General features: G+C 53.3%; 1 protein-coding gene across 1 annotated transcript in view; it reads right to left on the bottom strand.

Annotated features, from left to right (window-relative positions):
• Window positions 1-2,006: 2,006 nt before the first annotated feature.
• WWC1 (WW and C2 domain containing 1) overlaps window positions 2,007-14,786 on the bottom strand; it is a 185,010-nt gene continuing 172,230 nt past the window's right edge. The window contains exons 20-23 of the mRNA XM_075541930.1: window positions 10,438-10,530; window positions 7,207-7,440; window positions 3,956-4,077; window positions 2,007-2,717 (exon numbers count right to left, since the gene is read on the bottom strand). Coding sequence (XP_075398045.1) covers window positions 2,651-2,717; window positions 3,956-4,077; window positions 7,207-7,440; window positions 10,438-10,530 — 516 coding nt within the window. The 3' untranslated portion in view covers window positions 2,007-2,650. The remainder of the gene's footprint in view (window positions 2,718-3,955; window positions 4,078-7,206; window positions 7,441-10,437; window positions 10,531-14,786) is intronic.

Below are 14,786 nucleotides of genomic sequence, written 5' to 3'. Positions count from 1 at the left end.
AGGGAGCTTCGGGAAGATGAAAATTTAGTCTCATCAAGATGACACCCTAGAAAACCCTATGGGGTCCTTCGACTTTGTCCCACGGGGTCACTGAGTAAAAGTCCACTTTCAGGGACTGAGTGAAGTCCTTCAGTGGCACTAACTCTGCACTTGGGCGCTAATCTAGAGGCTGCGGTTTGAAGCCATCCAGTTTAAAGGCCTATTGAGATAGTTTATTGTGCCAGCCTGGCCGATAAACACAAGTGGGATTGATTGAAGGGCGGAGAGCTAAGTGGCTCCGTGAGCCTCGCCTTTCTTGTCTCTCGCTCTTTAATCATCGGACCAGTGTGCAGCTGCCTTGCTTGTTCTGTGCCTCAATTTAAAGGGCACACTACGTGTGGGTCGCCTAGCCTGTGGACTGTGTCACTGTAAGTTGAGGTCTCTTTAAGATCACAGGAATGAAATTTACATCTCTGGAGCTGAGAACTGACAGCTGGTGACCTGCCTTTCTGTTTGCTGCCTGTGCTGGGATAGCCTAGCTCTCTCTACAGAGGACTACCTGACGGCCCTCAAGACTTGAAGGACTGCCAGTGTCTCACAACTCTCTCACAGGTGTGAGTCGCACTGAGCCTTTTGCACTGCTTTATAGTTTGTAATTCAGCATCATTGAATGTGCCGTGTGAGTCTGAAGACCAATTCATGGGCTCATATAGGACTCTGGGCTAAGATCAAACTTACGGACTTTATCTGGACTGGACTGGGATGTTTTATTGATGCATAATTACTTCTTGATATAAAGTTCTCTTACATATATATGAGTTTCACTGAGTTTGTTTCTCTAGTCAACCTGGACTAATATAAGGAGCAAAGGCAAGAAAATGAGTAGGAATTAACTTGTGGCAATGGGGTTGTTTTTATTTGAACAAAAAAAAGTCAATTTGTTGAAGGGGATACTTTGTAAAATAATTCCATACAGCCTCCAGTTAGTATAAAAGGCCAGGTTTGGTTTTTAACCTTCAGGTAGAAAATGCTAGAGAAGGACTCTGATGCCCACTCCTGTTCTAATCCTGGCCGCCGATGGGATGAACCACCACGAATGCCCAGCCAGTGCCCTGCCCAGGAGCACTGAGGAGGCTGCAGACTCAGCGAGGCCAGCAGCTGCGGCAGCCATTAGGGGAACCCAAGAGAACAAAAGGTACAACTGTGTGCGTGCGCTGGGGTCTGTTCACAGTGCCTGTGGGTGGGCAACATGGACACATCTAGGAAGGAACTGTGACCCATTCCCTCAATGAGCAGGGCGGCTGGCCTTCCCAGGAAGGACAGCATGAACACTGGGCTGCACAGTCGGGTCAAAGTCTAGCTATTGAAGGTCCTGCTCACCACGTGGGGAAGAGAGGTGGGCTCTTCTACTTGAAGAGAAGCTGCCATGTAAAGTCTAGGGGTGAGTGGACAGGGAGAGCCTCACCCATCAAGTTAAGGGGGCTCTGCTCCCTTGAGAGCCCCTTACCCCTTGTAGCCAGAGGCAAGCCACACACACTGGAGCCGCCTCTGTGACTCACCACAGGGCGTGTGGCCTCCCGGTCTGGCCTCTTCTCTGCACATCACGCAGTGGGTCTCAGCCTGCGGCATACAGGCATCAGACTTAGACTGGACACAGGGCAACAGTGCAGGTCTCTGGGCCCCCCACCCCAGCCGGGCTTTCCGGGGGTCTAAGAAGGGGCCCAGGGATTGGCATTGCGGACACACATGCTGCTGATGCCGCTGGCTTGAGGAAGGTTGCTCAGGATAACTTCGGAGGAGGGAAGGAAGAGCGGCGGCCTCGGCTCTTTGTTTCTTTGAGGCTGACATCTAGTTGTCTGCAACAACCCCAGCCGGGCCTGTGCTCTCATGCCCCCAGCGGCTGTGAGCAGTGGGGGGCCCAGGAGGAAACCCCCCCCACCTCCCCCCAACACCAACGTTCTCAGGGAAGGCGACGATGGGCGTCGAGGTGTCCACACAGAGAAAGCACGCTCTTTCAGAAAGGCCACTTTATTGATGAAAACTGCTTGGAGTTCTCCACAGCCCTCCCCTCACTGCAGTGGTTTCACTGGGCGTGGGGCCGGCGTGGGTGCGGGTCGGGGCTCGGCCTGCGCTGCTGCTGGCCTGCTTGCTCCGAGGCAGGCGGCCAAGCACAACCACGGAAGCACCTCCGAGTCCCCGAGACAGTCCCTACCCGTTCCTTTTGTGATATTGTACAAAACACGTTAACCAGGAAAAGAGCTGAGCCGTGACGTGGGCAGCACAGCCTGCTTAGGAACAGCACCCCACACAGACTTATTGCAGTAAAACCTCTAAAAGGTAGAGCTGGACAAGGAAAAACAAAACAAACCTCAACCATTTTAAGGAGAGCAGCAAGTGAACACTGCTTTAGTTCATTTAAATCTTCTTTCCCAAAAATACATTCCTAAATATACAAACTATACAATCTGGTCATTTTAATGCTGGTTTGTGGTTTTGTTTGTTTGTGTGTTTTTTTCAATAATAACAAAAAGACCCAAACTAAAAATAGAGAAAAAAAATCATCCATTCGACTGGTGACTCCTCCGTCCCTTCATCTATAGCACATCAGTAACGCGAGTCACAGGCAGGTGGTCACCGAGGGACCAGGGACACCGGGAATACTTTCTGGCGATCAGACGTCGTCCGCGGAGAGGGTTGGGATGTTCACTCGAGGCCGGGTGAAGAAGGCGATCTTCTCCCTGGGAAAGATACCACCCCTTTAGAGCGGCCATCAAAGGCGCCCGTGGGTGCTGCTGAGGACGCGTTGGTTGGCTAACTGCCAGACCGGCATTTCAAGCCCACCAGCTGATCCCCGGGAGAAAGGGCTCTGTCCACTCCTGTGAGACTTACAGCCTCAGAAAGCCTGCCGACATATGCCTGCTCGGACTTGGAATGGGCTGCAGTTCAGTGGGCTCTGGGCGTGGTGTGGGCATTTGGGCTGGGTCGTTCTGGATTGTGGAGACCTGCCTTGCACATTGCAGGGTGTCTCACCATATCCCCACCTCTGCCCGCTTGATGCCAGTAACACCTCTCACTGTCCTGGCCATCAAAAATGCCTTCAGACACTGCCAGGTACTCCAGGGAAGGCAAAGTTGTCTTTGACCGAGAACCACTTTTAGGGGGTCTGTTAGCTTAACCAGTCACTTTCAATTCCAACAGGGGCCCTCAGAGTCTAAAAGGGTCCTTGGATGAATTCCAAGTCCCTGGGTGGTATATAAACAGTTAACACACTCTGGCTAAGCAGAAAGTTGGAGGTTTGGGTCCAGCCTAGCGCGCCTCAGCAGAAAGGTCTGGCGATCTATTTCTTATAAATCAAACCCTCTGGAGTACAGTTCTACACTGACACATGGAGTCCCCTTGCATTGAGAACTACCCAGATGTGAATAAACTAGGCCACCTGCAGTGTATGCTTTAGATTCTCCCCAAGTCATTCAAAGTTAGGGGAACCAAACATGGTCATACAAACTATAGCGAATCTTATTAAAAGCCCACACACAACCATCTGACTGGAGAACATCTCAAGCCTCAAAGCTCAGCCTCCTAAGAATTGGCTACCCGAGCCAAATGGTCATCGTGCCCCATGCTTGGGTCCAGTCCACTGAGAAAATGCCCCCTTGGGATGCAAGCAGGCAGGAATCAGCGAGCACTGCCACCCCACACGTATTTATCGCTCAGCCAATCCTTTACAATTACCAGTGACCAAAACGTTCGGTGGAGAGGCCAGGGCAGGTGGCTCATTCATTAAACCAGAGCATCTAACAACTCAGCTGCACTTGTGTAGGGCCTGATGAAGACAGCTGAGGGAAGGCTTGGTGGAGCCCACACCCCACCAGGGACAGCTTGGCAGAGGAAGCACCCCTGTCTCAGAGAGCTGGAGATCTACTGTACCTCGCGAGGGCCAGGCAGGGGGAGACGACCAGCTACTCCAGGGTCTTACCTGAAAGACTGCACTTCTGGGGGCTCCTTACAGCTTTGGCCTCGAAGCCTGTGGACGTCCTTGGCCGCCGCCCTCATCATCTTGTCTGTGTGCAGCTCACCCTTGTGCTCGGCTCGGTCCATCTGTAGGGACAAACAAGCAAGGCCTCGAATGGTGGAAAGCCCTCTGGGAGAACTTTCAGTCCCCCTAGGTCCTAGAGCACAGGAGGAGTCTGTGAGAGGGCACAGGTCTGAGGGTCACTGATGCCCCCAGAGCACGATTCATGGTGGCCAAGGGGTGGAGCTAACCCGGGTGCCCATCGACAGACTAGTGGGCCAACAAAGTGTGGTGCATGCACACATGGGCCTGTTATTGAGCCCAAAAAAGCGAAATGGAATTCTGGTGTGTGCAGCCACATGGGTGAACTTTGAGAACTCGATGCTGAGTAGAAATAGGTCAGGCACTGAAGGGCAAACATTCTGTAACCCCATTTCAGTGGGGAGTGCTTGCTGACAGGGCACACACACAACATGTGTTGGGGAGAGAAAGCTGTTTTGGAGTGGACGGTGGTGACACAGCACGGTGCATGTCATGAAGCACCGCCACTCACTGTACAGGGAGAGGTGGTTCGCACGGCTGGGTCAGACACCCATTTGAAGTTGAGACACACCAGCTGCCCCCCAGGGAGAAAGGCGAGGCTGTCTGCTTCCATAAAGATTGACAGCAGGGGTGGGGTCCTGCTTTCTGCCAAGGGCCGTGTGGGTATTTATAACATCATCTGTGGGCCATCCTGGTCAGGCATTTCATTAGCTCACCCCCATGTGATGGCTTGAACGGCTTCCCTCTGGAGAGGCGTGTGATGTTAGTCGGTAGGGATGATTTATTTCATGGGCCTTCGCGGGCCAGGACGGTCCCCTCCCCTGGTTTATAGCCTCAGAAACCATACTCAGGTTACTCTGAATTGGAATGGGCGCAATAGCAGGGAGCTTTCTTTTGGTTTCTTTAACCACAGTGAGATAACAAAGATCCAAGGGTCACAGAACAGGCACCCCCATTCTCCCTGGTTCGCTTTATTCAGAATGAGCAGAGAGTGAACACATCGCCGGTCTGAGAGCCTAGATCACGGGGTCAGGTTGAGGATCAGAAATCAGGAGGTAAGGGCACGTTGCCCAGAGAAACATGTTCTGCCTCACCTAACCCACAGGGCCACTCAAGAAGGTGGATTCTAAGAGCACCTCCATTTTACAGATGTGGAAACTGAGGCTCAGGCATGTTATTGAACGTCTCTCAGGCCAAACACCTAGGCCGTGGTTGGGAGGCACTCCTAAGTCAGGTAGTACAACCCAGGAGTCTCTCCTGATTGGCCCTTTGGTGAGCATCTGTGAGAACTAAGTACAGGCACACCCCCCTGCTGTGACCCCCTTCCTGACGACCCTGGCTGCACACTGCACTTTGGTAACCAACCACCCCATTACCCACTCCCTGCCAAAGAGTCCATTCCGACTCCAAGCGAGCCGGGCAGGGCGGTGGAACTGCTCCTTTGGATTCCCAAACCTGTACATCTTACCAGGAGCAGACAACCTCAGCCTTTTCCCTGGAAGTGCTGAAGGGTCTGAGCTACCAACTCTGTGGCTGGCAGCCCAACACTATCCACTATGCCACTGGGTGCCTTAGCAAATACAGAGCCACCATTTAAATGGTTCTTTAAGAAGTTGGTTAGGAGAACCAATCTTGGAGATCTATGTGTAACCTCCTCTCTGGGAGATGGGCAATGGGGAGGCGGGTGAGGGGAGACACCGGGGAGTGTAAGATAAGATATAATAATTATTTATAAACTATCAAGGGACCAGGGGGAAGGGGGGAGCGGGGAGGGAGGGGGAGGAGGAAAAAAAGGGAAACCGAGCTGATTCCAGGAACCCAAGTGGAAGGTGAATTATGAGAATGACAAGTGCAACGAATGTATAAGGGTACTTTGCTCAATTGATGTATGTACGGATTGTGATAAGAGTTGTATGAGCCCCAATAAGATTTATTAATTAAAAAAAGAAGTTGGTTATTAAAAAAAAGTAGGTTATTGTCATGAGTCAGATTTTCTTAGTTCACTTTTTTTAAATGCCAGGGCACATAAGCACTTATTTCTTATCACTTTTGCTACCAGGAAGCTCGACGATAAGGCTAGTGTACCACTGCAGCTAAGTTACTTTAGGTTGACAGTACATTTAACTGCTTTTTTTTCCTTACCCTCTCCTCCATTTTCTACTCTCATCTGAGGCTCTTCTATGTTAAGTACAGAAAGACTATATCATATATACTTTATATCATAAAGTATAAAGAAGTGAACTTTTTTTAGGGGGGCCTTTTGTACTGCTGCCGTCAGTCTGAAGCTCTCTGACTAGTACAGGCCCAGAAAGTCTAGCTGCACACCCCCTTCTTGCCCCCGGGCACCGCTGCCTGCATTGAGGCCTGGGTTGCTACAGTCAACGTCATCCTCTGTGACGCAGTCTGCGATGTCAGGTTCTGTGCAGAGAGGCCTGGCAAATTCCTGACTTGGAGTACTGGAGCTGTAAGAGACGTGGGTCGGCTGGTATCCCTGGGCACCCAGCTGGGTTTCTCTCTTCTTTCAGGGCTACATGTCGGCATGGGGCCGGGTCCGAGTCCTGTCTACACTCTGTGAGAGCATGCGCTCTGGCTCAGAGTAGGGACCTGCTATTTCACTGAAGGACCACATGAATGAATCCGTGTTTGCAGACCCAGGTCTCTCAGGTGGCGCAGTGGTTCAGTGCTCGACTGTGAAGCAGAAGGTCAACAGGCTGAGCCCACCAGTTGCCCAAGGGAGAACTGCACAGTTCACATGTCTCCATCACTTACTCTGCCACAGGCCTGGTGCATGACCTGCACTGTCACAAGCTCATTTCATCCCCCCCAGCCCCCCAGGCCTCCTCCTATGGCCCCAGTGAGGCTTAGAGCAGATAATGAGATGCCAGGGTGGGCAGTGGGCTCTGGCACGTGGTGCCAGCGCCTCCTCGGAAGGCCTGCCCTGTGCCCACTCCCTGTCACTGGACACTGCTCACTTCCACTCTCCTGAGCTGAGGGGGTTCCTGAGTGCTGATCTGCTCTAAGGCTTGAGAACCCGGCGGGGCAGCCTGAGCCCGTTCTACGGGGTCACAGGATGTCAGGACTGAGTCGATGGCAGAGGGCCTGCAGCAGCAGTGAGGGCTCCAGGCTGCTTCCTCTCAGCAGGGGTTGTCTCCCTGGGCCCAGGGGCCACTGACCCGCTTCTCCAGCATCCTCAGCAGCAGGCGGAAGCGCTCGTCCTCGCGCAGCCACTGCGGCAGCTCCTTCTCCCCGTGGCTCTTGGCTTGTTCCAGCTGCCCCTTGAGCTCCTTCAGCACCGAGATCTCCTGAGTCAGCTGGCTGTGCCACGTCCGCGTGGCCTGCAGGTCCAGCTCGAGGTCCAGCGAGGTGCGGATCAGACGCTCGGCACGCAGGGATCTGACCGAGGAAGGCTGTGGAGGGGAGGGTCCAGTCACAGGAGCCCACAGTACCCTTCCCCTGAGACTGCAATGCCTTCCATGGGCCTGCAGGCTCCCCCTCCCCAGCCCACCCCTACCCTGAGAGCCCGTCTTGACTACTCCCACCTGCACAGCTCACATCTCTCCATCACTTACTCCGCCCCAGGCCTGGTGCATGAGCTGCACTGTCACAAGCTCATTTCATTTCCCAGCACCCTCCAGGCCTCCTCCTATGGCCCCGGTGAGGCTCAGAGCAGATAATGAGATGCCAGGGCGGGCAGTGGGCTCTGGCACATGGTGCCAGCACCTCCTTGGAAGGCCTGCACCATGTCCACCCTCTGTCACTGGACGCTGCTCAATACCACTTTCCTAAGCTGATGGGTTCCTGAGTGCTGATCTGCAAACCCCTTGAGGGCAGAAGTCACAGCTTTCAGGTTTGGGGCATCTGCTCTGAGGAACCCCCTTCTCTTTTACTCTCAATTCCCAAGGAGTGTGGGGGGTGGGTTCTCAAGAATGCGGATGTCCTGACCACCCAGTCCTGGCCAATCAGAATCTCGGAGACGGTTCAGGAAGTTACACTTTAGCCAATAATATATGCTTCCAGCACTGGGCATGCTGGAGAGGGATATGAAAGTGCCATGGACTTCTAAAAGGACAAACAGATCTGTCTTGGAAGAAGGACTGCCAGAGCTCGCCATAGACACACGGGTGGCCACTGTCTGACATACTGTGGACATGTCTTCCCCGAGAAAGACAGAAGACATCATGCTTGGTGAAGTAGAGGAGTAGTGAAGAAGAGGAAGGCCTTCGAGGAAAGGGACTAACACCGTGGCGGCAGCGAGGGGCTCTAGCAGGGGAGCCATTGAGAGGATGGCGCAGGACAGCGCAGTGCTCGGTTCTGTGCCACAGAGTCTCTATGGGCAGGAACTGACGCAAGGGCACCTAACAATAACACCAACAACAGCGACTGAGGGAAAGGGCAATTTCTTTATAACAAAGTCGCTCAGTCAGCAAGGTACAGGCTTGGTACTGAAACTGTCTGTATCGCCCGATGGGGTGACTGTGTAAGAATAAGTCATATGGAGGCAGCAGTCCGACCAGAAGGTGAATGAAGCCTGATGACATTATTTGATGCCTGGACCAATTCATGCCTGAAACTAGCCCAATATCTGAGACTTTCCCATTAACTGAGACAGTAAGTTCCTTCATTCATTTGTAAGGTACAGTGGAGTAATGGCCTTCAATGACTGTACGTGGAAGATCCTCATTAATGTACTACCAACTCATGTGTTTCCACCAATACATAGTAACGACTAGTAAAACTCCCCGCAACAAACACTGCCATTGAGTCAGTTCCGCCTCAAAGCAACCCTACAGGACAGGGTCGATCATCCCTGTGGTTTGCTGAGACTGTAGTGGGAATAGAAAGCCTGGTCTTTCTCCCAAGGAGCGCCTGGTGGTTTCTAAAGGTTGACCCTGTGGGAGGTAGAACTCTCACATGGCCCCCTAAGATTTCCACCCCCTGGTGTACATGCCACAGGTGCTGTGGTAGCTCAGTGGTTCAAGTACTCAACAGTTCAAGGGTCAACAGCTCCAATCTACCAGTCTCTCTGTGGGCAAAAGATGTGGTAGCCTGCTTCCTAGAGATTTACAGCCTTGGACACTCTATGAGGCAGCTCTACTCTTTGTGTTTTAAAGGATTGCTACAAGCCGGAATCCACTCAGACCAACTCTTAGCCCTGTATAATCCCCTCCCCTTGAGTGTGGGCGGGACCTGCGACTGTGGTAAGCATGTGAACTGAGAATGTGATAGGCACAACCCTGATTAGACGGCAAATCCGCCTCATCAAAAGGGAGATGATCCTGGGTGGCCCTGACCTGAGCAGGTGAGCCTTAAACAAACCTCTGCCTTTCTAGAGGCAGAGATTCTCCTTCTGGTCTTGAGGAGGCAAATGGACATGCCAGGGGCACGGCCATATGACAAGGATCTCAGGGTGGCCTCTGGGGGCCACTCCTGGCCCCTGGCCAGTACCTAGCAAGAAAACCCAAAGAACTGGATTCTGCCATCAGCTAGAGGGGCTCTTGGCATTTCAGAGGCTCTGCAGTGCCAATCAGCTGCAGCAGGAGGGCTGGGTTGAGGGTGGGGACCAACTCAGAATGGATAGCTGGCTCTTAGCACCTGATGCCATGTTCACCTCTCCACATCCATTCTCTCTCTCTCTCTGCTTTGCTTTCTCTAGTTCTTCCTCAAGGCTTTAGGCAGAGCAGAGGGAGCACTGTAAGGTGTCGCGCAAAGGAGCTGTTCCTGATTCTGCTGGCAGACAGGTCTCCAGAGGATCTTTCCCCCACTCTGGGTTTTTGGCATCCCTGACACTCCTCTTACCCCTCCCCCAAACCCCCTTCTTGACACCCACTCCTTCTGATTTGCTGGGTTGCTTCTGCAAACTCATCAGCTTGCTTTATAAAGTATGTGCTCAAAGCCCAGCCCAACATCATCTCCTGCAGCTCTGACTGGTGTATTCCAACTGCCCAATCCCACCTCCTCCTCCCCTGAATCCATCCCTTCAGTCTCCACCAGGAAACACGAGGTTTCTCGGCAGGGACAGCTGGTGGCTTCGTCTCTGTGTGTTTCCAGCTGGCCCGAGAGAAGCCCATTCACTCCTTGCTGCTTTGCGTCAGGGCTGATACTCGGAGCAGAGCCTGGCAGGAGACACGCTCTCTGACGGGTGAGTTCTTAGTGACTCTGATTTCTACCCTGGAAGACAAAGCCATGTGCTCACACTCCTAATGCCTTGTCCCTTCCTTGTCATGAGAATACCATCACTGGACCGTTTGCCACCTTCCCCAGGGCCTGTGTAGACCTGGGAGTTTGCAAATCCCAATACATTTGTGGAGCGACATTCTGCAGGCCAGTGGCTGAGGTGCATCAGGGCTGTGCATGTGGGAGGCGGTGCACAGGAGGCAGGCAGTACCTCTGGGCGGCTCTCTTACCCGCTTCATCCGGACGCTGCGGCGCTCCAGGGAGTTTCGGACGAAAGGTGGCTTTTTGGACAGAGTGGAGCTGTCACTATCGCTCCGGTTCAGCTGCAAAAGAAGAGTGATGGGAAGTTTAGCAGCATGGTCAGGTGTGTTCTGGAATGCGTGCAGCGGTCAGAGGGTGGGAGGTCGGCTTTCCCCACTTAGCCCAAGTCTGCCTCTCTGTGCCAGCACTGCGGGCTGACCTTCCTTTTCGATGTAAGTACACCTTCATCTAGCAAGCACTGTGTGTGAGGAAGGAGAGCTGGTGGTGTGCTGGGTTACGTATTAGGCTGCAGAGTCAGCCATTCCAATCTGCCAGCTGTGCCGTGGGAAAAAGATGAAGCTGTCTGCCTCTGTGGAGATTTAATGCCTCAGAAACCCAAAGGGGCAGTTCTACTCTGTCCTATACGGTCACAATGAGTTGGAATAGACTCTTTGGTGGTGGATTTTGGGGTATGCATGACGCGAAGGAGTCCTGATATAGTGCTATAGGCTAGGCACTGGGCTGCTAACTGAGACTGTAGTGGGAATAGAAAGCCTGGTCTTTGGGGGTTCAAATCCCCCAGCTCTCTGCGGAAGAACGATGAGTCCTGTAAAGACAGCCTCAGCAATGCTGCGTCGCGCCACTACGGTCGGGATTGACTCTGGCCGTGGGTTTGGCTTTGAAGGCCAAGGCCTCTTTATAGCTGCTCTTCCCTGTGGCCCCTAGGACCTGGCTCCGGGGAACCACTGCCAGATTCCTTACAAGAAAACACCAAGCTCAACAACCAGGAGGTAGGGAGTGGTGACGGTTGCCCAGCACAGCGTGTGTAACAAGTGCCACTGAATTCTACACTCAAAACAAGATTTATCCCACATGGACTCCTTAAAAAGCTGCCTGAGGCAAAGCGTCGGTCCCATTCTTTGGATCAAATGAGGCAGGCTGGGCCTTCCAGGGACCCTCCCCATGAGAACCCTTCAAAGCACCTATTTCTCCTTCTTTGAAGGGGCCCTGGCAGTGTAATGGGTTGTATATTGGGCTGTTAACCAGAAGGTCAGTAGTTTGAAGCCACCGGCAGCTCCATGAAGAAAGGTAAGCCTTTCTACTCCCACAAAGAGTGAACATCTCCACAACCTACAGGGGCCTTCTGCTCTGTCCTTGGGGGCTGTTAGGAGTTGGGGTCAACCTGCTGGCGAGGAGTTTGGTTTTATTCAGAAGTCAGGGCTGGGTCAAGATGGGATGGTCCTTCTTCTGAGTTGTCCCTCAGAGGACACCCAGGGAGGCAGGGGTAGGGGCTTCTTTCGAGAGTTGGCGTGGCAGCCACAGGCCTGTGCCGGAGCCAGATGGCTCCACCAGCTGCCAGCTCCCTGCCGCAGGCCTCTCCTGAGAGGCTGTTAGTGACAGCATTTGTGGTTATTGATAATCAGGAATGATAATGGTACTGATAGTCGTGCTAAGTTGATGGGTACAGCACCCCCAGGGAGCTCACAGATGAACTCACTACTGTGCTAGTGAGAGTCCCAGGGAAAGCCAGCAGCAGGACAGCCGGACACTCGCCACAGTCACGAGGACTGACACCCGGGGTGGGCCAGGTCTTTGTCCACATAGCTCGCTGAATCCTCAGACAACCCTGATGCACGCACGAGGGAAATGAGGCCCAGAGAGAGCCAGGCAACTTGACGCTCACATAGCCAGTAAGAGTTCAAAGGGGAGCTCACCTGCCGATTGGTCTGGCTCCAAGGCCACACCTGCCCTGGCCCACAGGTCACCTATGGCTCAGACACTCAGGAAAGCACTGGCCGACCCGCAGGACCCTTTATCCTACGTGGAGCTCATCGGAAGCTACACCTGCGTGAGACGTGAGATGCTACAGCGAGGTGCCATGGAAGCGATGGGGCATGGGGATGACGGGTGGGGAACACACTCCTTGGCTCATCGTTAGTAATGCCTATCACCAGGTCTTTCTCCTAAGAGCTGCTGGCTGGGTCCGAACTATCAACATTTGGGGTTAACAGCCACACACTTTCATCACCTAGGCCCCGGGATGACATGTTACACCAACACGAACGATGTCCAGGACACCTGTCCTCACCCTGTAGCTCGAGGTGTGACAGAGTCGCGGAAGCTATGCCACGTCCTCGAGCTTGACTTCGTTCGCAAAGACACCTGGTTGCCTCTGGTCTCCGACATAATGCAGACTCTGGCTGCCTTGTCCATGTTCCCATTTCACAGGTAGGACAGTGGAGGCTGAGAGAGGCCTCAGGGGGCTCGTCCTCTCATTCCCCAGGGCAGTCTGCAGCATGCCGAAGCGTGGGAGGCCACAACCAACCATGAGAACACTGCAGCTAAATACATGTCACCCATGCTCCCCACCCTCAATGATAATGTTCAGCTGGGGAGACCAAGCCAGGGACATGAATCACATGGCACCAGCCACGCCGAGGCCCAGGGCAGGACAGACACCCAGCAGAAGTCACATTGTGTGTGTGCCATCAGGGAAGCTGCAGGAAGCTCTAACAGAAGGGGGTGTGAGGGGGATGACGGCAGACACTGCGTGATGTGCTCTAGAGCAAAGCGCATTGCATTCTGTGCCTCAGCTTCCGCATCCATGAAATGGGTTACTAAGACGTGGCTCCTATGGATTGCATGATGGGAAATCTTTGTGTGTGTGTGTGTGTGTGTGTGTGTGTGTGTGTGTGTGTGTGTGTGTGAGAGAGAGAGAGAGAGAGAGAGAGAGCGCTGCTGGTAGCATTCATAACCCCATCCTGTGTGCTGGGGCCCCCACCTTGTAAGTCTTGGTGGGAGGTGCCATTAGAGGCTCTTAGCACTGGAGCCTTGGGTTGGGGGGGTGTCCCTAGAACTTGGCTCTGCCAGATGCCCAGACTTTGAATCACCACCCAGTTAGCTGGGCTGGGCCCACTGTTACTGTGCCTCTCTGATTTAACCAGGCTGCACTCTTTGGCTCCATGAACGGGCCACATTTGCCAGGAATCCGGCAGAAGCCACGAGTCAAGGCTGCATGTGAAGTGTCTGGTTTCCCTGGCGGGGGCAGTGGGAGCCTGGGAGGGACATGGCATGGAGCCCCCATAGCACACCCCCCGTTCTGCACAGCACTGCGGGGGCCTCGCCCGATGTTCCTGGGGTGTGTGTCTGGCTGTGCTCAGCCTGCCTTGTTCTGATCTGATGGCTAAGATGGGGTCTGAAGCCTAGTGGTGAGTATATGAATGTCAATTTTCTTCCCAAACACCCCTTTCCTGTGTTGACTGCTCAGACTGGTGCTGCCACTGTCCCTTTAGCAGCCTGGGAGACCCCGGATTTGGGACAAGGAGACAGAGTCCTATACAAAACTGTGAGGTACAGACTGGGGCACTCGGAGCTAGTGGAGTGGCAGAATCACAGGGTAAAGGGCACTCAGGTCCCAAAGCTTCTAGTGGGGCATACTAGGTTATTCCTAATTAAACAGATGCACTATGAACATGGATTCTGCATACAAGTGAGCACTTTAGATGACTCCCTATTAAACCAGAGTTATCCAACCCCATTTTGTTTAACACTGTAAAACAGAGGGTGAAATTGTTACCTGGGGAGACAGAAAACGGTGACATTTTCAGGGCAAAGACAGGAAAAATAATCAGGATGCTGTCCTGTGGGTTGCTTCTTGCACCTTCGGTAAGGTTTTGCAAGAGCGTTGAGACGGGAAGAAGTAAAAACCCGGCTTTGCTTACAAAGGCCCTCTCTGCCTGCAGCATGTGATCAGTGAACTGGGAGTGGGTAGGAGGGTGGGTGCCCCTGAGATCGCAGCCATGCAGCCAGGGACAAAGGAAGCATCTGGACATGGCACCAGCCACGCCGAGGGCCAGGGCAGGGAGACAGACACCCCCCAGAAGTCATGTGGTGTGTCATGTGATAGCTAGCTGCCATCAAGACAGCCCCCAGCTCAGGGCCCCAGAGGAGCAAAAGGCTGACTGGTCCTGCGCCATTCCCAAGACTGGTTGCAGATGAGACTGTTGTGAACCTTAGGTTTTCAATTGCCAGGCCTTTCTTCAGAGTCTTAGCCTGTGGGTTCCACTGATCCCTGTACAGCATCACAGTAATGTGCAGGCCTGCACCAACAGGTGGCTGAGCGCGAGGTGACCAACCGGGATTTGAGCCTGGGCCTCCCACCTGGAAGGTGAAAGTTCGGCCCTGAATCACAAGTGTCTCATTATCTTAACTCATACGGATCATAAGAAGGCAATGAGATCCTAACTGCCGAGTGGAGCGCCAGGCCTGTTAGAGATGGACTGGAGCTCCTTGCTCTTGTTCTGGAAAGGGCCACTTATGGTGAGTCCACTTCAACAGG

Source organism: Tenrec ecaudatus, chromosome 2, assembly GCF_050624435.1.
Source record: "Tenrec ecaudatus isolate mTenEca1 chromosome 2, mTenEca1.hap1, whole genome shotgun sequence".
Taxonomy (NCBI): Eukaryota; Metazoa; Chordata; class Mammalia; order Afrosoricida; family Tenrecidae; genus Tenrec; species Tenrec ecaudatus.
The sequence above is the reverse complement of the archived record's forward strand: the minus strand, read 5'-3'. Positions and strand labels throughout refer to the sequence as shown.